The 24,056-nt window shown below is 35.2% G+C and overlaps 1 protein-coding gene across 1 annotated transcript; it reads right to left on the minus strand.

Annotated features, from left to right (window-relative positions):
• Nucleotides 1–5,720: 5,720 nt before the first annotated feature.
• On the minus strand, nt 5,721–20,053 carry LOC139966636 (uncharacterized). The gene is made up of 3 exons (XM_071969880.1): nt 19,388–20,053; nt 8,931–9,084; nt 5,721–7,217 (listed from the first exon to the last, which is right to left on the minus strand). Exons 1-3 carry the CDS (start codon nt 19,554–19,556, stop codon nt 7,193–7,195), a joined length of 348 nt encoding a protein of 115 aa, XP_071825981.1. The 5' UTR covers nt 19,557–20,053; the 3' UTR covers nt 5,721–7,192.
• Between the last annotated feature and the right edge of the window lie 4,003 nt (nt 20,054–24,056).

Here is a 24,056-nt window from a genome sequence, read left to right on the forward strand (position 1 = left end):
AAGACAATTTCAAGTGGCACGTCAGATGACGGGAACTTTAGTCACATTTTATTTTCCTCTCATCGGTTTGAATACTATTTGGTTCTACTCTCTGTGAAAAATATAAAACAAATTCGTATATCTCCCTTGAAGTCTTAAATTTAGTAACGTCACAATAAGCATTGATGTTTACAAGAGACAGTCTGTTGGTTTAAGTTAAAGAGATATACTGATGGCACTGGTAGACGATATAACGCTTATCTTAGATAAATAATCCACACTGCGAATTGAGATCCTATTACAGGGTTGTCCCTTGAACCTACGGCTCGCGGGCCACAGTCCGGCCCGCCGCAGGGTTGCGTCAGGCCCGCCAGAGATGCTCTACGGTGTGAAATTTAGTGAGCAGATTTATTGATAACAATTTGAAGCTATATAATCAATCATTCGAACAATCTGGGTCCAAAAAAACTGCATACAGGTCAGTTTGTGTGACACTCTCTCAGCGGAGGGGAGAGGGGGGGGGGGTGTCGGCTGGACTTTATTCATCTGTTTTATCAGGAAGGAAAATAAATCAGTGCGCTCCGCGCGCAGTGCTCACATTTTGTTGCCTTGGGCTTCGCGCAAAAAATCGAGCGTAGGGTTCATGCGGCCCCCTCCTTCATCATAATCATTCCATGTGGCCCTCCTCTGCAAAAGGTTGGACAACCCTGCCCTATTACAATGGCTCGTTCCTAACTCGAGGTGTGATTTAGCTCATGGGCGGCGATCCTGGGGGGGATGGGGGGGATATATCCCCCCCATGAAAATGGGTGGAGGGGATGTAATACACCATATCCCCCCCACCAAATGCCAGGAATAAGAATATTTTCATGCCTTCATTTATGCATCATCGTGAATGTACGGCTCTTTTTAGCTTCATTTCTCGCCTATACCATAAACGCAGTGCGATCTTTTCAAATAAACCGTCTTTATAAAGCAAGAATAGTTGACTGTAGGCTTCATTGGCCCTATAACAACAAAATGTATTATTGCGCCCACGGTATTGATATAGTACATATATGCACCCTCATAGTATTCATATAGGCCCTATAGTAGGCCTACACACGTACATGTTCCCTCGAACAGCTGAGAATCTCATGTTACCAGGGTAATGCTTAATTAGGGGCGTCGGAGCGGTTCGCCGGAACAATATTCACGGCGCAAAAAAAAAGGAGAAAAAAGTAGCACTAAGAAGAAAAAAAGGCAAAAAATAAAGAACCAAAATGAAAACATACTTCAAAATGTGTTTCAGAAGATTAATCGGGTACAAAACCAGACAAGGGAGAATGCACAGAAGAAAAGCTCGGGAAGTGCCATTTCCTGCAATCTGGGAGGCATTTTTTCAAAATTTTCTCCATTACGCTACGCGCCAACCAATGGTGGCGCGTAGCGTAGTTTGACCTTCCAAACGTCCTCCACCCCCCCCCCCCCGATAATTATGGTAGATGGCCACACTCTGATCTTCCGTACCAATCCCAAATAGCTTCCGACGCCCCTGTTAATACACGTATGTTTCACCTGGATGCCCTAGCAATCGGTACCTAGGAATGTAACTATGTGTAATTGTGTATTGCATGTGTATAGGCCTATAATAGCCTGCATGAGGCCATTTTCTTCATTGAATAATATAAAGAGCTCTCGAACATTCTAACGTAGCGCCTGAAACAAGATTGACAGGGGCAATTTTCCCAAAATAACACCCGAAATTAAAAAAAAAGTATTTTGGATCCTGATTATGAGATATTTCGGACATGAAATCCCTATTTTAAAGTTGGGTATATGCCGCTTGGAAACCTCGGCAAGTGCCGTTTCCGGCCATCTAGAGGGTTTGTAAATCCCAAAATTTTCTTGTACGCTTCGCGCCAACTCATGGTGGCGCTACGCTTAGATAGTCAACAAGGTCATATCCCCCCCACTCGGAAGTACGGATCGCCGCCCATGATTTAGCTGAATGTTACCGAGTTCGGCTGGATATTACCCTCCCTTACTCCACGACAGTGGGTCACATTAGTTCATTTGTGATGTCACAACAGTCTGCGATGTCATCACGGTATGGATGTTCTTCGAAAGTTTTCCTATTGTTTATCGCTTTATTGATTTATCCTTGGAAAATGTAACTTCATTTGTGGAGCGTATCATTACCTACCAATTGTTCTATTGTTAAAGTTGATTTTCTATTTTAAATGCATTACATCATTCCCTTTGCTGTTGCAAGATGCATTATCAAAATATCAACAAATATAAAACAAGAAATTTAAAAAAAATTATCTTTTAGCACACAAAATACTATGATGACGAGGTTTTTACCTATACATGTGCAGACAATTTCGATCCTTTTTTTTCCCTTTCAAAACAGTCCACTTGAACCAGCAGAATATCCCTTTAATATATTCATCTGATTTGTTGCCAGATGCATTATCAAAATACCACCAAATTTGAAAAAAAAAATAAAAAATCTTATCTTTAAGCACACAAAATACTATGATGACGAGGTTTTTACCTAAAAATGCAGAAAATTTCGATCATTTTTTTTTCCATTTCAAAACAGTCAACTTCCACCAGCAGAATCCCCCTTTAATATATTTATCTGATTTATCTTCTGTTTTGATCTTTTTGATGATTATGACTGCTCATGTGGGCCCCATCGATCTTCTAAGGGACCCTCGAGCAGTCATCATAACAACGTCCATACCGTGTAACGTGCACGCTCTTATGTTATCTGAGTTCAATTCTACTCTCGGAATGAAGAGTCACATTAAGTTAGGTTTATCTCGTCGTCTGCGATTTACAATTCACTCTTAGAGCGATTGTCTGTAGATTATGTAAAAGAAAATTAATAATAATACTAACACATGTAGTATTATTGCAAAGTACCGTACCTTCATTTCGTGGAGGACTCGAACATTTATTGTACGCTTAATAAGTTTGACCGTTCTATACATGTACAATCAGCCATGTGTAAATACTGATTAGTGTTGAGAAGGGAAACAAAGTTGGCTGGAGGTATATAAAACGCTCGCGAACGAGTAGGGGCCGGGCGGAACAAGCGGAAGGAGGGGAAAGTATTATTGGACCGAGGAGGGGAGAATGGCTATGTAAGTGCTATAGTAAATATTAATGAATTGGCCAGTTCAACTGTTACCCTTAACCCTAGGTAAGGAAAGGTGCTATGCACCGAAGCCTATAATTGACCAACTAAAATGCATATTTTCAAATGAGGAGGGAGGAGGGCGTAAATGGTAGATATCAAGGGTATATAAAATTAGATATCAAGGGTAAAGAATTACTTAGTCGGTATTTTTTCCAGTATTATGCAGTTTGTAATTATTACAGAAGACACATTAATTCTATGAACTGATGTACAGTGTTCGAAATGAGAAAAAGTTACTTAAAATGTTTTTTTTTTAACATAGCTGTGATAATAAAACACTGTATTTGTAATGGAAATTTGAAGTACACAGCACTGTAGGGGAGGACATGCACAGTAATATAAAATAAGGGACACATAGGCTACAGCAAGTATCCGGAATTCATACAGTGCATATTCTTTTAGTATGACTCAATTTTACATATGGTTTACAGCGTTTTAGCTCCGGTTTACTTTCACAACATCTAAATATAAAAATGATTCTTTTTCTGAATCCTGGAATATCCTCGTTAGTTATTACAAGTTATGTCCACGGAGGCCGTCTGGAGATACTGCGTTTTGGATATTGTGACCTCTTTCTATAACTGATTTGAATATTGATCCCTCCAAAAGTACAAAACTGGTTTTTGTAACTTAAATGATTAAAAAGGATGTTCCTGTGGGTGAAGACCACTTGGCTGACAAAAATTGTAATATCAATTGTCTGCATCTTTAGGCAAAAACCACATTCTGACAGCATTTTGTATACGATGTGTGGAAACGAATTTTCAAAAGTTTGGTGCAAAAAAAAAGAAGAAATCCCGTCCCAAGTCCAACCCCTCAAAAGAAATAGAAAACTTCGAGGAGGCATCCTACACGCCGTCCTTATAATCGACACTGGCAGGCACACCATCTACTCATTTCATTAGCCATGCGATCATCAGACAACTCAAGAGTCCACCGGACCGTGACACAGAGCACTCATTTATATATATATATATATATATATATATATATATATATATATATATATATATATATATATATATGTATATATATATATGTATATGTATATCTATATATATATATATATATATACATACATACATACATACAAACATACATACATACATATGCATAAATATATGTAACGGTACATCTTTTATATAGGTATACCGTATCCTTCTTGTGTATACACATTCTTCAGTTGGTCATGTCTATTTCTTCAAAATGCATCAACATGCAAAATGCAGATATAAAGATACAATTCGCGGAAGAGAGGCGGTATATTAACAAACCATTACAAAACGAACGGAATGATCTTAGTCCTGCAGCAGAAATAAAGAAAGAAAAAGAGGGTCCAGAGGGATTTTCTTTGATGTTATTAAAGTTTCACTTTAACAGTAAAACCTGTAATACCTCCTGACTTGGCAACCAATCCTCACTGACCGCCCGCCCCCTTAGCTTTAAAGACGATGTGTGTTTACGTAAAGGGGCCTTGTATTCTATTCAAAAAGCAAATTGCAGAGAGCGTAAAACAATAAGAAAGGAAAGTGAGTTAGACTTGTAATATATGACTTTAAAATCGAAGTTGTGACAACAAATGGCGACCGGTAACAACAGTTTTGTTTTTTCCCTCTTTTCTTATCTTTTGTATCGTTGGCAAGTTATTATTTTGAGGAGGCCTATGGTGACGTCACATAAATGTCACATCATGTCAAATGGATGTGATGGGATCGTTCTCACTTTCAGTTTATAATGGAAGGTTATGTCGTAACTTAAGCTTAGTTCAGGTTTAGTTGGTTCGTTGTATATAGATGCATAGTACAGTGAACATCACAATGTCCGTAGCAAGCAGCGGTTATATCTTCCGGGTTGGGGGGGGGGGGGGTAGGGGATGGGAGAGGCGGTTAAACTTAAAGGGGTTGTGGATGATCTGATTTGAAGGAGCTAACCGCAAAGTTGCCTCGCAACGTTCTGAAAAATGACTCATATGTACATTCCGTGTCACAAATCCCAGTATGTGAGTGTTTTCAACAAAAAGACTCTTCAACTATCAATTAATTTTCGTAAACAGGGTATTTTTCTTTTCAAATAACAAAAGGGTACTTTCTAGTTACACGAAAATTTTTATTACCGAAACATGGAGACATTTCTAATTTTGGAAAACAAGGTTAGTTTTCAGATTTTTCACAAAGCTGGGCAGAGGAAGGAGCACGTTTTCCACATGTATCCCGGACTCCGGGCCCTCAGTAGTGACGTAGGCTAAGCAGAAAAGTCTGATAAATAGGGTAGGGACGGGGTCGTTGAAGTTTAATGACAGTAAATAAATTAATGTTAAAGATTGGTTAATCAGGCATGCAGCCCTCTACCCTACCCCCCCCCCACCCTCGAAGGGCAGTCTGCAGATTATTTGAAAGTGCTATGTTACCATCCATATTCGTCATAGAGTATCCTTCTCTTGGAGAATGAGTGAAGTGGAGAGGAGAGGAGAGGAGCCCTCAAATTTAATCTTAAAGACAAGAGAGTATGACGATAACATTTACTATAAATATCACACGTTCGAGACGAAATATATGTTGTACTCTGCAATATACATTTTATTTGATCTTTCTATACCAAACAAACCCCAATACACGTTAAAAACTTTGGCATTTAACCTTCCTTTCTTTTTGTCTTGTCTGAAAGCGTGTAATAAATTTAGTTTGGCTAACATGAGGCCAACATTTTACCACTGTCACGTCCGGATTTTAAAAAGTCATCACTTGTTACGTGCTGATTAATACGATAAATAACTAAATGTTTTACTGAGTGAGAAGCATGGCACATAAAATGAATCCCCGGATACAGAATGGTAATTATCTGTTACATATAGTTCTGTTTCGACATGTTATTTAGATCACGTCATAGTACGAGGACAAAGGTTAATCTTCAAGGCGAATTGAAGTCAAGATAAAAAACAAAACAAAATGCACTTTAGATATAGGCATTGTTACGTCATTCATAAAACTCGTACTCGTACAGGACCAACAATGGTTCTGCTGTCTCTGTTGATCTCCGTGATCATGTAGTATGACGTCATAACATTTCTTATGAATATTCATGCTTGCCTCATTAACTCAGGTAACATTTTCCTTAAATCTTCGAAGTTAAAACTGCGACAACAGTAAGTGTTTATTCTTAAACATCCAAACAGAAAACTGTTTATTTGTGTGTTTGTTTTATACTCCGATAACAAAGATGACAAGAAGACGAAATAAAAGTGATGAACGAAATTATTATGATGACGTATTTGTACACACGAGATGATAACAAGGTCAAATAATAAAAATACTGTTAATCTGTGTGTTATATAATTTTTTCATATTGTTATTATCTTTAGAATAATACAATTGTTTTGCGACCATAATGACGTCATATATAAACGACGCTGTGCGATATTAATTAAGCCGTCTGTTTCTTGAAACAAATGAACTAAACATGTGCCAATTAACGCTTAAACCTGCAAACACCTGCATAAACATTTTAACCATTGATATTTTAGTTTTCATATGTAATAAAATATGAATCAATTTTAATAATGTTTGATATGGCGTGTTTAAACTTGTATAAATGATATTCGATTTTTGGTTAATTTTGGTGTAGTTTTTTTTTCTCACTTTTAATATGCCCCTTGGTTTGATTCGTTTTGTTGTTCTAAAATGAATCTTTGTATTCCATGTTATTAATTGATTGACGTAGATTTTAATTGCTAGATTTTAATTGGTAGAGATATCGACCACAGAAAATAAATAAAGATAAAACAACAACAACAACAACAACAAATATTGAACAAATGTAACCAATAGTATACGTTCATTTTTATCCATAACAAAAGTACCGCAATAAGCACACCTTGTTGACGCCCTCTGTTTTGAGGTATTCTCTGAAATAGGACGACTTTAAACGGAACGAGGAACAACAAAAATTCTAGATTAAGAACGAAATATTTTTCTCCTCCTTCTACGTCCTTGCCATATTCCTCGTCTTTCAATCTTCTTTCGTGGTTTACTTATGCCTCAAGGAGTCCGATCTGTAGCAAAATATAAAATATTATGATAAGAAAAAATGAAAACCAAATAAAAATAGAAAATAATCATTTAAAATTATAATTAGAAATGAATATCTTATCAGGGAACGATATGACATACTTGACAAATGATTGCATAAGTTACGGTATTATATAACCTTTTTACTTATTTTTAATATTTTTTTAAAATACTTTTCTATATATTTACATTAACATCAGTAACGGCTATACCAAATATTCAGAAACAGTAAAAGTACAGGTCACTTGGATATTCAAATGTAATGTCAGGAAGCATCTTTATCACCAACTTTAAAAAAAAACACAGTATAACGGAAAAAATATTGAAGTTAACCCTCCTGAATGCTTGAGAATAATTAAAAAAAAAAAACTCCAATAAAGCAGTATTCTGAAAACCTTTGCTAGAATTTGTGCGTATACTTGTGACTTTTCAACCAGCATTTTGAATTTGGTTAACAGTTTCTGGAAATTTGGCTAAATCTATCTCCCCATCTTCCCCCCCCCCCTTCCCTATTTAAATGAAGATTCCAAAGTTAACCCCCGAAGATATTGGACATTCCTTAACTTTCTACTTGGTTTAGACATTTGGTTTAGACATTTTAAGTGGAAAACAAAATAAGTGTTTTCTATTGTCATTCTTCTCTCTATTGTCATTCTTCTCTCTATTGTCATTCTTCTCTCTATTGTCATTCTTCTCTCTATTGTCATTCTTCTCTCTCACCGGTTTTTATTTGTTTACTCTTTTTCGTGTTTTTTTTCTTGCCATTCAGACGAACTCTTCATTTAGCGGCAGTATTTCCGGACTTCAAGTTAAAGTCACAAACAGGAAAGACCATGGAAACACAAACCAAAGATAGTGATAACATTTGCCAACTGATTCTAATGTTCAATTGGTCACGTGATTTTGACACTAGGTTATATGCCGAGCGCAGTATCGGCATTTGAAATGAAACATACACTAAACGTGTGAGCATGTGAGTCTTATATCCACCTTATTATCCATATTCCCTCATTAGGACCTATCCATAGGGAATATTCCTCATTGTGTGTTAGGATATATGCGCAGAAAGTGTGGTCATTAGTGTTCATTGAAATGTACTTTCTAAAGGAGACATCTTTGACAATTAAGCCTAAAAATTGCGATAATAAGGATTTGTACTGATCATCGAAATTTTTCGAAGAGCATGTTACGTATAAACTTGATTACTAAGAAGACACTGCGCGAATATAATACATAACATGTAGACTGTAGTAAATAAGTGTTAAGTACACACCACGGTACATTCGAAAGACATTTGTGGGGTTTCTGAAATTTCAGAAATTCATGCAACGATTTCTGTTCCTAAGAGATTTGATTGATAGAACTATATAGCAATAACATACAAACAAATATCTTTAATATGTTTGTTGAATTTTAATTTTTACATCCGTTCTGTTGGTATTATCATATCGTGTTCTTCAGCCAGTCGGGACAATTTCCTAATGCTAATTCCTCTCTACTCCAATATCATGCTTCAAAGCACTGGTGTTGACAGTATAAACAGTTCCTAACCTTGATCTGATAGAAACATGATATTCATACTGCTCGTACTGACAATATGAGTGCTCGGAAGCCGTACATTGACACTACAGTACATATTTTTTTTGTGTCCCAACTGGGTGTGTACATGTGTGACGTAACATTGAATATTCATTTACCTTGAAGAGTATTGTGAACATTGATAAATTCCACCGTCATTGATCTTGACGCATATGATGTCACTGTTACCAAAGATAGGCAGTTCTAATTCTGATGGCATATGCTGGGGGGAGTCATATCCGGGACTTTCAGAGGTATCTATTCCGAGTACGTCTATATATGAAGAAAATAAAGAAGAAGAAAAAATTATACACTGTGATGATGTCATCTGTATAGTCAATAATTGGTATCATAGCACATATAGACTTATGATAGGTACGCGCGCGTTGTCACTCAATTGCCATTTCACATGACTTTAATTTATGCAAAGGAAATAAATTGATACACACTGAATTACTGTTATACCACAACTAATACACATTTGAAGTAACACACCCCACCCCCACCCCCACTACCACAACCACATAAAAAAAACACAAATCGAACCCCTCACCCTTCACTCATAGCCCTACATCGGCAAAATAATAAGAATAATAATAATGATAGAACGTAAAATTAATTCAAAGTCTAAATACAGCATGTAAAGAGTAGACCCCCAAATACTGAAGCAATAAATTATAACTGATTTTTTTTTTTTTTATCGAGCCAACCGTATCAGGTCAGTTGAATTCATCCTGTCTTTGGTCCCTATTTGTTAACCTTATTTATTCAGAGCTATCATACTGAAGACTTATACTCATGACGTTTGTTGCTATGTAAACATTACAGATGCCTCAAGGGGCCATTTGTATACGTATAATTATCATCGGTAGCGACTGTTTGTTCAACTTAACCACGTATCAATCTGAACGAGTGGCTTTTCTTTTTCTTTTCCCCTTTTTTTTGGTGGTAAAAATCGTGGCTGTGAAATTTAATCGAAACGTGCTGATAAGCTGGTTTGATCTCTTCACGTGTGTTAGGTCTTCTTCTCTCTTTACAGAGCAAACCATGAGAGGTTGTATCAATAATTGTTAAGTAATGAATTCCCATTATCTAGTTCATTTTACCCGGCATGGTATATTTAAATGTCACATGTCATATGTAGAGAGAAAACCTACGTATATTTATTTATATATAGGCCTATATATATCTATCTATCTACCTATCAACCTATACAGTACAGATCACGAACGATTCAAATGGATGGAGGTTCGTGCATGGAGATGAACCAATCATAGAAACCGGTTGTAACTGGCTGAGAACTTGTGAAGTGATTGCTTTAAAGGGCCTTTCAAGTACTAGATTTAAAGCATTCGTGCCTAAGTGTTGCACAGAACGTCTCGCTCGAATTCATAACATTCCATCTGTAGATTTTTTTTTTTTTGTAACGACATTATAAAAAAAAGGAAGTCTACCCAATCTCTCTGACATCATAGCAAGTACAACAAGTGGGTTCTTTGAATAAGAAGAAGGAGAAGGGTAGAAAGAAAAAAAAACGAAATTGAAAAGAGAAAAAAAAGGAAGATAAACGTCAAGGAAATATCACTTTTTACATAATGAAATTGTAGACAACAAATGGGCTAAAAGGAGGCCAAGCTAGCCAAAAGTTGGCGATTTTTATGTTAAAATAATCGATTCTGCACTCATCTAAGGGGATGTACTTGAGATAAAGACGTCAGAAGGAACACAGATGTAATGCAGGAGCACGGGCTAACACCCAACGATTGACCACGGCGAATGCGGGGAGATAAAGCCCCACTCGTTACCGCAGGCGAGCGCAGCGCTCGTCTCCTCTTATCGAGGTCAGTGTTGAACGGAAGAAGGGGGGTATCGTGGGCCTCATCAGACGCCGTCTTAAATATCGGTCCTTGTAAAATAACAGTTAAAAACTGGCAAGCTATTATACCAAACAGATTCCCCCAACTGATGCCAATGTACGCACCGGCGACACAAAACCCCAAAAATGATACAATTCAACAGGTTTGTGATATTAGACTGCATGTGGGTGTCGTTCATATAATAAAACAATTAAACAAAGTATTACATTTCCAAGCTCTAAACTGAACTGTAGGATATAAGTGTTTCATTTATCTCTGCCGATATTTTGTGGTTATCAAAATATGGCTTTCACAAGGACGGGGTGGGGTGGGGTGGGGTGGGGGTGGGGGAAGGGGTGAACGAAGCAATATGTATGTAAACCTACATCATCATGGCACATTGTGGGAGTATTTTCATTATTCATATTGATGTTCGAAGTATTTTACTTTTTTTCATGATCTAATAAGTTTTCGACCAATTAAAAATGTTTTAACATTAACTTGTTTACAATATCTTAACTGTTACACCGCATTCACATGGTGATAAATGTCTTTGAAAAGTGTGACTTGCTAATAATATAAATGTAAAATTTGAGTAGAAGATTGTTACAAAATATATTCATACGTTTGCAATTAAAATTTAGAAGTACAAAAAAAGAGAGCATCGATTGATGTGGCCAAATTTCTGTGAGAACTGCTTTGCTCAATTCACGTAAACTTTTGGGAGAGAAAGAGTCACCAACTTAAATATACTCATCAATATAGACGTCACAAACTGGCCATTTTTTGGGGCAATATTTTGAAAGTTATGTTTCATTTAGTCAAAATAAAATTGCAGTGCATCACGCAAACAAAAAACACTCTTCGAGATTTTTTGCTTTTAATTTTAGTTTTTTTTTAAAGTTAAATAGCGAATAAATTGTTATAACGATTTATTTTTTCGGGGATCCTATCCTATTTGATATTTTTGGTTTTATTGGTGACGGTGATGTTAAGTGCTAACCGAACTCATAAAGGGCAGTTGATATTTGCGATATCCAGCTATTGTATCGCTTGAAGATTGAGGTTATTCTTTCATTTTTGTTCACTTTCATTATTTATTAAACAACCGTTTGTTCATCTATAGTTATTTTTTCTGTTCTTGTCTTGTCTTTCTCTTTGTAACGTGTCATCCGTGCAATTTACTTTACTTTGTTAATTATTTACGTAAGATTTATGGCGTCATACATATTTTTACCATTCGATGGATATAAGGGGATTAGAAATATTTTAAATATCCTTTTTCTGTTTAATTGCACAGTAAAGTGCCTTAATAATAACTTCCAATCCTTCTGTGAACTATAAAGGAAAGGACGTATGTCCATGGAAATATCACGTGACAACTTCCTGCTTAATTGATTATACTTAAGTCTCGTAGACTCCGTATCAACAACAACAACAGCAAAAATACATGTTGATTGGTCCCAAAGGGTTTACCAAACTCACTAGTTTGATGTTTTATGGAGAATAAAGGTATATTATAAAAAAGTCAAATAGTTTATACGCCCTCCGACCTTAATTTCAAACGCCATGCTCTTTTCCAATGTACTTGACGATTCCATTCAATTCGGACGTTAATTTGTCGCCCAAAAACTCTTTATTACTCATTGTAAGTTTTGACAAACCCATGATTAAAAAAATTTTTTTTTTCTTCTTTCACGAATTTGAAATCTTAACGGCTGTTCCAATGTAAACATATGTATTGCTTCAGAACGATGGAACATTGCTGCAACCCTTCTCCCCCTCCCCCTCCTAAACACACACACAAGCACAACAGTTTCATTGTTTTCTTTAAATGAAAATACAGAAAAAGTCTGGACGTTTATATCTTGAAGGGAACAGGAAATAAATATCTACATATAAAGATCAATGTAGATAATTCCATAAAAGTCTAAATCTCTATCTAGATAATTAGTCGGTAAACAAAATGGTCACATGTAAGCTTCACACGGTTTTATTGCGCAGTACATATGGTTCATCTGATCATAAATCTAACGGTTATTTATCACTACTGAATAGGAATCAAATCAAACTTTGTTCGTCAGAAAAAACATATATATTCTTCATTATAGCTTGTAGTGGTTATCATTAATAACAGCCAGGACTCATTTGGGTAAATGGTAAATTTATTAGTAACCGTGACTAGTTTGAGAGTAACCTTATATGTTTTAGTAATAGACAATAAAATGTCATGTAATGAGAACTATATATAAGCTGCTCATGTGAAAACAAGAGATTCGAAAAATACGACAAACACAGATAACGCAACAACCAGAACTACCTTGATTGCAATGAGTACACACAATATTGCTTGGGTGAGTCTGAGCACTTCATGTGTATCGAACCAAACAAAATTTCTTCGCCCTCCAATTCCCGTGGAAAAATATCAAATCGTCAAATCATCAAATCGTCAAATCATACTTCAGTAATTTAAACAGTTATCAGGGACTTTATTGAAGCTTGTGGATCCGTGCAGTTGAAGTTTCCTTGTAAGCAATACAAGTCCCAGTACTCTTTTCTCGTAGACACATTTTTATATTAATAAATATAGTATATATGAAATATACCATATCATATACATATAGTGATGCAAAACCCAATCAACAGCTTAAATTACTATTTTAATTTAAGATCAACGTTCACAATGACGTCACCAAAGCTTTGACATTGTTTATCAACTCCCTCCCTATGAACCGTTAATACCAGGTCTTTCGTTTTTATCAACCATCTGTAAGTAGCTTTTAAACTGCACTATTATGATTATTTCGCGTCATTGTGACGTCATTATGAGGCGGTTGTTAATTCATAACGAGGAGTGTTATCTCAAGGAGTGTTAGCTCATAGGAGTGTTAACTCAGTGGTTAATGCCGGTGCCTTCCAATCATAAGGTCCCGAGTTCGAGTCACTCCAATATTAATGTATGTCGTCCAGTTACAGAGTTGTTGACAATTGACAATTCATAATCATGGACGTTAAATATAAATGTAAGAGACTGCCTTCGGTCAGCTTGCGGCTTTGATAAGCCAATGAGGCTTCTTTGCGAGTTCCTGCTCGCAGGAGGATCTAAAATACATACATAATATATATACATAACGACACAGCTTTATCTGGTGACGTCACTTCCGGTCTTGCCATCTTCACAATTGATTCAAGCAAGAGACAGAATCGCGACGACAGGTCTGTTACAGATGCTTTGTTAGGTTGTTGTTTTAAGCAAGTCACTATATGTCACATACTTCCTATATAATGAGTAGTTTCTGTGGAACTCATTAGCCCATGAAACCTTTCCCCCAAGGGCTGCTTGTTGGGTTTAAACTCACCTAAGGCTTCATTATGGATTTCTGAAACTAATTGTGATTTCTATGTAAGCCTGTTACTGTCATTGAAAATCAAAAAACCCAAAAAACAGAAAAGGTTACATGTTTTTCTTCAACTAATTGGTACGTAGGCCTACTGTTCATCGCATTAAAATGGATTTATATTACGTAATTGTTTTTAAGAACTAAAGATCTGTGATATAGATGTTAGGAACATAAATTCGATTGTGTTATTTATTGTATTGAAAAGAAGCGAGCATCACAATAAATCAAAAAGAAGAAAAATAAGACCAAAAAACCCCCATTAAGTACATGTTGCTAGAGAGATATTACATGTCAAGTTATTTCTCAATATAATAATTTGGTGACAGACAATAAAATGCTTATCCTGAAGAGAAAAATATTCCACACTATTAGTCGAGACCCCATCTCAATATATTGTCCCTAATACAAATATAATTGATTGTGCATGACTTTAACTTTCATTTTTATTTGATTGGCTGAACCCTCCCCACCCCCCCCCCTTCATGGGGGAAGAGTAATGCAGCGTGTGATCTGTGATGTCATTCGTGTGAATATATTTCCAAAAGGTAATTATATTCTCCTTGTTGTTTTATCTTTGAAACCAGATACGTTTGAGTTGTTTGTTTATCTGTCAATGCTCTGTTAATATTAAGAATTTCATCCTAAATGCAACTATTTTCGTAAAACTGAGAAGAAATATTTTTGCTCATGATGTAAATAACTATCATATTAGAAAATATAGCAGAAAGACATTTTCGTCTCAATTGCCGTGATGACATTATTCATTCTGCTGATGCTAATAGCTTTCACAAATTATCCGCATATTTGAAAGATTCATATATTTGCGGTACAAAGTGTATATGATGAATTGGCTTTGACCTTAATATGCAGAAGTATTTTTGCCTTGTCCCCAAACTCCAACCAGTGCTCGTACCCTCCCCACCCGCTGCTTACCTTTTTCATTGATATCATACAAGGTTTGCATTCAATAATAGTGTACATCCTATCAATTAGAAATATATGCCTCCATATATCTCGTAACGAGAAATAAATTATCACCAGTTCCACTGACTCACGTTTATGCGAATTCGGCCTTATGACTTACTCTTTTTTTATAACTGAGTCAAATACACATTTTATCATTTGAAATTGGTAGAAGAATTCAATTGAAGTGAATACAAAATATTCCTACTATTTTCATTATAAGTTACATACAGGAAGTTTATTTATTTATTTCTTATTATTTTTTTATTACTATAAATTACCGTCCGCGATGTATTTATAATCCCTTATTGAACCTGATCTCTGCTGAGTAATCCTAGGTCACAAACTTAATCCTTCTGCGCTTTCATCAAAAGTAACCTCTGACTGTAATGTGTTCAAGTAAAGTTAATTTCTCGGTAATTAATCAGTCTTTCTAATCTCTATTATATCGTCCCAGGCTGTTATACTTGATTCGTTTCCCTCTCATATACTACGTTGACAAAAATGTTGGAATAAAAGAAATTCAGGGAAAAATATGGATCAGCAACTCAAATTTAATGTAGGTTAATAGAACGATTAAACTTTAAAAATTGAACTATTCAAACGATCAAGTATTCCACTCACGCCTACAAACGGGCACACACGCACGCGGGCACGCAAGCACGCAAGCACCGTCAGGCACACAGTCACGCATGCACGAATATAGTCTGCATTAATCTGATGTATGCAGTATTCTTTGGTTGTTTCGTTTTACTCTACATAATAAACGTTCGTATGTATACTTAAATGTTTCCTGTGTATTTGCTTATGTATGTGACACCAAGACAAACATATACAACAAGCACAAGCATATATGTATTAGCAATGTTGTTTTAAGTGTTTCGAACCTTCAAACAATAGAGAAGATTAATCTTATCTGCATAAAACTAAAACGTTAGTAACAGCCTTATATGGGATGCAATAACCCTACTGTTTTAATATACGTATTGATCAGTATTTTATTGCGATCAAACCTGAATAAAGTTAATCTTACAGAAAAAATTCAACTTCTAAACCACCTCCCCCTGCCCATGCCCCCACCCCCTACTCAAGAAATAAATAGATTGGTGTCTTATAAGGGAGGTTGTATACATTTATTCTAAGATTAGCTTTCTTATTTCAAAATATAACCCCTTAGAATTAAATCGATCGAAAACTGACTTCCATCTTTCCTCTCACTAAACCCTATTCCTCTATAGTAAACGCTTTGCATAATATGGTAGCAAAATCGTGATTATGCATCTGTAATAACTAATCAAGCTGTCAAGGTGTCTGTTTTAGAAAGATTTGCATCTTAATCTTGTGTACCTGATACAATGAGCTATCAGTTATCATATAGCTATTCTAATTTCTCCGGGAGATAAACTGTCCTTGATATTTGCTTCATTATTTATACGTTAAATAAGTCATCAATCCGAAATGTGAATTTTGTATCAGGGCGCGCAGTACTTTTTAGGTTTTACTATACGGACGCTGTTTTAAGTTGCAATTCCTATTGAACTTGCCGCAATTTTGTGGCATCGTGCTCGGCCGATAAACGATATACAATAGAGTAACTGAAACATCATTTATTCATTTTTGTGTGTGTATGAAATCGTACTAGTAATATCGACAGAAGCTGCACAGATTTCAAATATAAGCTCAAAATAATACATTAAATTTACTGGGTGGACTCGCAGGTTTGTAAAACTTACGTTTACTTGAGAGCAGCTAAATGGTTGGAGACAGGATTTTGAAATGGTATATTTAAGTATGAAGCGAATATTTCATGGCAAGGTTCATCTTTGAAAACCCGAGTTAAAACCTCACGCCAAAAAGTAGCATGAAGCCTAAACTCTTTCGGCTCCTATACTTCAACATATAGGAACGATTTAAACGTGAAATTAGATTGTATCTTCAAAATAACAATATTCATCATCCCGAACCTTATATTCAAAATTTTCAAGACCTTATTGTGAAGGTCTCTAACATCGATAAATTAACTAAATTTAATGGCATCAATTTTTCACCAGTTAATTGAGTTTCGCAGGGATTATTTCCCCTTTCGTAATCATATATAGAGCTAGTACCATATCGTTGTGATCATGGCAGCATTTTCGTTTAAGAGTGATCTTAAAAAGACAACAACAAAAATGCTTCTTATTTTACACTGTTCAAGATTTTCCGGTTCAAGTAATCAAGCCATTTGTGTTGCTTTGGCATTTGGTATGTATAACATTACCGTTTAACAAGTTTAATGATGGTTTAATGAAATCATTAAGTAATCAATTTTTAGAATAAAAAGAAAAATTGAAAACAAAGGGAAACAGGAAAATAGGTAGTCTTATTGTATGATGAATAGCATATTTGAATCAGTTGTGTTATAGCTGTGATATAAAAAATGGCGCCATCAGTCTCCCGGGAAGGAACCGTTATATGTGACGAGCACTGAATATATATGTATGGCTGACCCTTTGGTCCATTGACGAAATTATCCACACACAAAAAACACTAGTGACGCCATAAAATGTATTATATCCCCATTTTAGACATTCGTTCATAAGAACACGACAGAAGTTTATCTTGCTTCATACCAACGAAATGAAAAGTCAATATGTCGTCTTCAATGGTACAATCACTTGGGAACTTAGCTTACCATAAAATTATCGGAGAGTCGTTTATGTATATAACACTAGGCCTGCATACTCCTGATATAAAAATGTGGTAGGCTTAATGGAAATCAACTGTTTATCAAACCATGGCTGTATAACTCTTAAGAAGATTGGGGAGTGAAGAGAGATCATTCGAGACTTCACAATATGTCAACCTATATGCTTGTTATTGTTAGATTTAATGGGCCATAAGAAACTTCAAAAGTGGCTAAGTCTGTAACCTTATGACAAATGGGACATTTGTGAAAGAAAAGTCATTGGAGAAATTTGATATAATATATAATAAAATATGATAAAAACACAAATGTGTGTTCTTAATTCTGTAACGTTTTCTAAATCACGTAAATCACACACATATACACACACTAATATATACACAAACAAACAAACCACTGTATAGCTGGGGAAGAAGGGGTGGGTATAAGGGGACGGAATATAATTAATGATGAAATTTCATCAGAGTTTTATTATTCAAAATTGCTATAATAAAATGCATCTTCCTGTTTACTCCTAAAAATGGCACAAATTTTGTGCACCATATTCGAGAGAATTTTTCTGTTTAACCATCTGATTATTTATAGGAGTGGTTGTTCTTATTAATAAGCCCAAACGATTTGCAGTATAGGAATTTGATGTTGGATTGGTTTTAGGATGCATATGGCCTAATTGCTTTTTAGGTCAAATTGACAAAGAGCTTATGATGAAATATCAGTGAAAGAAAGCGATTAAAAAAACTATTGTTTACTGTGATGTAGATGATGCGATCACATGAGTCTAACGAAATTGACAGAAAAAAACAGAGTCTGATATTATCTTTGGGCAAGTGAAGACAAGGTACATTGCACCTTTGTAACTTAAGCTTCTACGGTGTGTCATCAGGCAGACCACGAGAAGAAACGTAATGTTTGAAAATGAAATTTAATGCTAAAATGAGTGAATCTAACGGTAGACTTGTCGAAGTTTGAAACTGTCTGACAGAATAATTGATTGTTCGGGAAGAGGGCTATATCATACTTCATAGATCAGTGATCTATATTTTAAGAGAAATAGTTAAGCAAGCCTCGTTTTCCTTCTAAGTATAACGCGCACTTGATCAAAAAATGTCCGATTTGGACTCAATTTGACTGCAATCGAATTGTTTTGCTAGCATAATTTTAGTGCAAACTTGCCATCACAATTTGCTCATTGTGATTCGATTTTCAATGTAAGAAAACCCTTCTACAGAAAGATGGACGGTAATACGTCGATAAATATGATATGATTGATTTTTCAATGGACAGTAATGTGAATATAAATGAGGAAATTTAACTGAAACCACGTGACCCCCCCCCCACCACCCGCCTCTACCTCCCTTTGCATATTCGAAGTCAATCGACTTTTTCTTATTCTTCGTAAAAAGTCGAAATTAGCCGAAATAGTTAGCCCAAAGCATTCAACGAAAATATTTAATGATAGGTCTATGGGCCAGGCCTTAATGTGTGTCCGTGTGTGTTTTTTATTCTGGAAAAAAAGTTAAGTTTTTCGAAAATTTGTTAGCATTAATATTTGCACTTAGCCAACAATTTCAATATCTTGCAATATATGTTCTATCAAAGTATCTACAAAGAGCCAAATCAAACTTTCAAAATGATTCCGAAAAACCAAGAACAAACGAAATGAACGTTACCTGTGTCGTCGTAGAATCTTTTTCCCCATCTCATAAACTTATATGGTTTTCTCTTTCTGCTTGCTTCCATCGATTCTGACGCCGTTGAAGGAAGAAAGAATGTGCCGAGAAGGAGGACGACAAAACAACAGCAAAATATATTTCTTAGTTGGCATTTTGACACAGCCATCCCTGCCGAGTGAGTTATTTCTTTCGAAAGATGAAATAAACCTCTCAAAGCCGTCTATGACAATGCTTCTTCTTCTTCTCCTTCTACACTTCGATCTGCTTTTTACTTTGATTCAAGTTTCGTTTCTTCAAGATTCGATTACCTCAATTTCTTCGCTCGGTGATATAAAAATCCTCCTACAGTTTTATTTTGCCTTTTCGATTGTAACTCTCTTTTTCTCCAGCTGTTCGCGATTTCTACCCGTTTGCTTCTCCCTCTCTCGATCTTTCCCCCTTTTTTTCTTTTCTAAATCAAGCAGGACCTAATCTTGGAATTCCTCTTTTTTGGGGTAATGAAGAAATCTGTCCTTCTTTGTGTATTCTTTGTTGCAGTCTTTTTTTCCTCTCCAATAAACGTCCGCTTTATATTTAATTCAGCTTTTGTATCATAACTGGATACTGTAATGTCCCCCTTATCTGTAATTCTATAGGCTGACTGTATTAGTTCGTCCAACCAATCAGAATCATCGTATAAGGCATGTCAGTCGTTTTCCCTCTTTATAGTTTACTTTTCTAGGTATCTGCTCGTAAGAGCACCAACACATACATAGTGGGCGTATAAAAGCCAAGTTTTCTGACGTGAGGTGAGCTCTAATGATAAATTAACGTATCCCCAAAAGGATGGCTGGGCTAAAGACAATAAAACAATAAGAAATTGGGAGTAAATGAACTTGATAAACTTACGCAACAGTGTCAATTTTAGTTGTGTGACGTCACGCATTGAAATGTATGAAGATTTTCATCCCCTCCCTATTAAATAATTTGCTACCTTGAATCATTGGCTCAGGACATGCGGAAGTTAAATAATAAATTGTTATACGCGTTTCCTGTTCCACTTCGGTTGCTTCCTCCTTATTCACACGTATTCACACGTGTTCACACGTGTACATGACGTCATCACATGTGGTCTATATTTAGGTTACTTTTGGCTAAAAAATGTGGCCCAGGAAACTAGGGGATGGGAGAAAGTTCGAATCAAGTTCTTCATACATGCATCGTTAAAGGTCGAAAACGTAAGCTGCGTGAGTACGGTATGTGTTTTATTAGATTTGGGAGGGTGATCCAGATAGCGGACAACGTGACATTAATTGGGAAATGAACAATATTCCTCGCTGTTAGGTTGAACTTATCCCCATCTCGATATCTTATTCCTAACTAGTCAAGATGTCGTCGATTGAATGAAACTTAATTTTGTGTATGACTGGCTAATCGTTCCGATTCTTCCTTGCGTGTAAATGTACGTGATATTTGACGTCATAACGGCAAATATTCTTCCAAAGATTTACTTTTTTTATATTCTTCTTTGACTTATGATGGAAACCTGATATATTTGCTGTGGCTGTCGATCATCTCAAAGTGTTATTAGGTGTTATAAGGATGTTGCCGTGATCGTATATTATTTAATTACGCAATCAACTTTAGCCACCGGAATATTGAAAATTGTAGTAAATTGATAGTAATTTAACACTTCTCGAGAAACGTTTTTGAATTGTTCACATATGGATGTATAAATTCGACAATTTGTGACAAAATGACATGATATTTCTATTCGATTAACTGATCATTTCGTTATAAAATGTTAAAATGATGAATAGTAAAAGTGCGTAATGAATCAATTTACTAATTTTTACATGAGTAAGTCATCATGTTGCATTTGAAAACAAACTGTTGGATTATATAATACATATGAAAAGAATAGCTCGGAATTTATTTGCAAAAATGTAAAAATATCAAATTGAGATAAAGTATCGTCAATTTACGGGGTTCTTTCCTGTGGTGCTTTAGTTTATGCAGCAAGGTTTCTTTTGCAAAAGAATAGTCACAGATTTTGGTGACCTGTTGACATTTCAACTTTCAATGAATGACGAATAAATAGAGGAATGAACGAATGAATGAATCAACGAGTCAACGAATCAACGAATCAAGGAATCAACGAATGAATGTATGTATATGAACGTATGATCGAATGTATGACTCATTGAACGAGCAATGAAAGGTTCAATGAATGAATGATTAAATGAATGCATTAAACAATAAATGAATCAATGTTTTAAGGAATCAATGAATGGCTGATTGACTGAAGTAACGAATGATTCAATGATTGATTCATTGAATGATACATTGAAGGATTCAATGAATGAATGACTTAATGAATGCATGAATGAATCAATGTTTTAATGAATAAATGACTGAATGCATGAATGAATGACTCAATGAATGATTCGTTGAATGATACAATAAATAATTTAATGAATGTATGAAACAATCAATTATTTGAGTGAATGAACGAATGAATGACTGATTGACTGAATTAACGAATGATCCAATGATTGATTCATTGAAAAATACAATGAAGGATTCAATGAATGAATGATTAAATGAATGCATTAAACAATAAATGAATCAATGTTTTAAGGAATCAATGAATGGCTGATTGACTGAAGTAACGAATGATTCAATGATTGATTCATTGAATGATACAATGAAGGATTCAATGAATGAATGACTTAATGAATGAATGCATGAATGAATCAATGTTTTAATGAATAAGTGACTGAATGAATGACTGAATGACTCAACGAATGATTCGTTGAATGACACAATAAATAATTTAATGAATGTATGAAACAATCAATTATTTGAGTGAATGCACGAATGAATGACTGATTGACTGAAATAACGAATGATCCAATGATTGATTCATTGAATAATACAATGAAGGATTCAATGAATGAATGAATGCATGAATGAATCAATGTTTTAATGAATGATTGAATGACTGAATGAATGACTCAATGAATGATTCGTTGAATGATACAATGAATGATCTAATGAATATGTGAATAAATCAATGTTTGAGTGAATGCACGAATTAATTACTGATTGACTGAATGAATGAGTGAATGAATGAATGAGTAAATGAATGTATGGGTGATTCAATGAATGATTCAATGAATGAAGGACCTAATGAATGCATGAATGAATAAATGTTTTAATGAATCAATGATTGAATGAATGACTGAATGAATGAATGATTCAATGAATGATTGACTGAATGAATGGTTAATGAATGATTGATTGAATGAATGAATGATTCAATGAATGGATCATTGCATAAATGAATAAGGGAATGACTGAATGGATGGATGGGTGGATGGATGGATGACTCATCACTGTTGTGTTTTCACTTACTGGTATATCTACCATCTTATGTGATAATAAATAAGTCAAATGCAAGTGTACAACGTCTTTCACTCTTTTCCCTTGGATCTTTCACTTGTCAAGTTGTTGGAATAAATTAGACTACGTCTATGTAATGATCAAACTTACGTATAAACCTCCTCGTATAGCGAAGTTCTTGGAGATAAACTAGTAACCTCGAATTTCCAAATCGTGCTTGTGAAAAAATTAGCAGCTGTTGCAATTTATACAGTTAACCTCAGTGAATATGCGCACATCACAGTAAACCATACACTGAGTTCATTTAAAGGAAAGCAAAGTCTTGTGTTCTATAGGCTTGCGTTTTTGTTTGTGATAAAATTTGCTGCTGACGCTATGTTTCAATTACTTGTTTTTTATTCGCTTTAGTTTAGATTTGCAAAGCAGGAATAGCTTTATTCGGAGTAGCCTTTGTTTTTATTATGTACGGTACATGCTATCCAAATTTCCACAAACTAGATGCACAATAACACCAATCCGGGAAAGAAAACCAAATGAAAAGAATGAAAACTGAACATGTATTTTCTAGTAATACGTGATAGTTGTTTGGTACCGTTTCATGGCACCATTAAATAGCTGAAAGTGTCCGAATACTGAGGTTTTTTTCCCCGTTTGATTGTTCACTTTTTTGTTCTTTTTTTTTTGCAACAATAGTCACGTTAACTATAATTCTACGATATTAGAATCAACTTCGCTTTTTCTTTAAAAAAAGAAGAAGAAATTTGGTTGTCTCTGACTGTATAGGCTACTGTGAAATCTAAACGTATTCATCCGCAAAATGTATCCTGATTCACAATTTAGTTCAACTTGGTGTTCCATGGAAGGAATGCATACATATTACGTAGATTTTGTATAGGTATAGTTTTACATGAGAGGTACAGTCCATGGATGCAAGAGTAAACGGTCTCTCGTAAATTGGCAGAATCGATCAGCAAGCATTGTTCTACCTTAGGGATGATAAGAAAATTCATCAAAACTTTTACATCTTATTATATTACCGTATGAAATGATTTGATTACAAAGAGGCCTTTATACGACATATAGGAAGAAAATGAACCTTGGACAAGACATGATAACCTCAGCTCAGGTCATAACATCGCGGGTGTTATTAGTATGGATGGTGAACGAGAATGTGAAGAGATATATAGGAAAACTGTGGAGTGTTAACATGGGATATCTCAGGTATAGGTTATTTCGTCAATACGAGTATCTATACATTTGTGCACATCTTCTTATACATGAT

Source organism: Apostichopus japonicus, chromosome 4 (genome assembly GCF_037975245.1).
Source record: "Apostichopus japonicus isolate 1M-3 chromosome 4, ASM3797524v1, whole genome shotgun sequence".
Taxonomy (NCBI): domain Eukaryota; kingdom Metazoa; phylum Echinodermata; class Holothuroidea; order Aspidochirotida; family Stichopodidae; genus Apostichopus; species Apostichopus japonicus.

What these genes read in the sequence shown, in the direction of transcription:
- LOC139966636 (XM_071969880.1), bottom strand. Translation starts at nt 19,556, where the DNA reads ATGGCTGTGTCAAAATGCCAACTAAGAAATATATTTTGCTGTTGTTTT. An exon ending in AAGATTCTACGACGACACAG is followed by an intron (nt 9,085 to 19,387) that starts GTAACGTTCATT and finishes CTTCATATATAG; the next exon opens with ACGTACTCGGAATAGATACC. An exon ending in TGTTCACAATACTCTTCAAG is followed by an intron (nt 7,218 to 8,930) that starts GTAAATGAATAT and finishes ATTTTGCTACAG; the next exon opens with ATCGGACTCCTTGAGGCATA.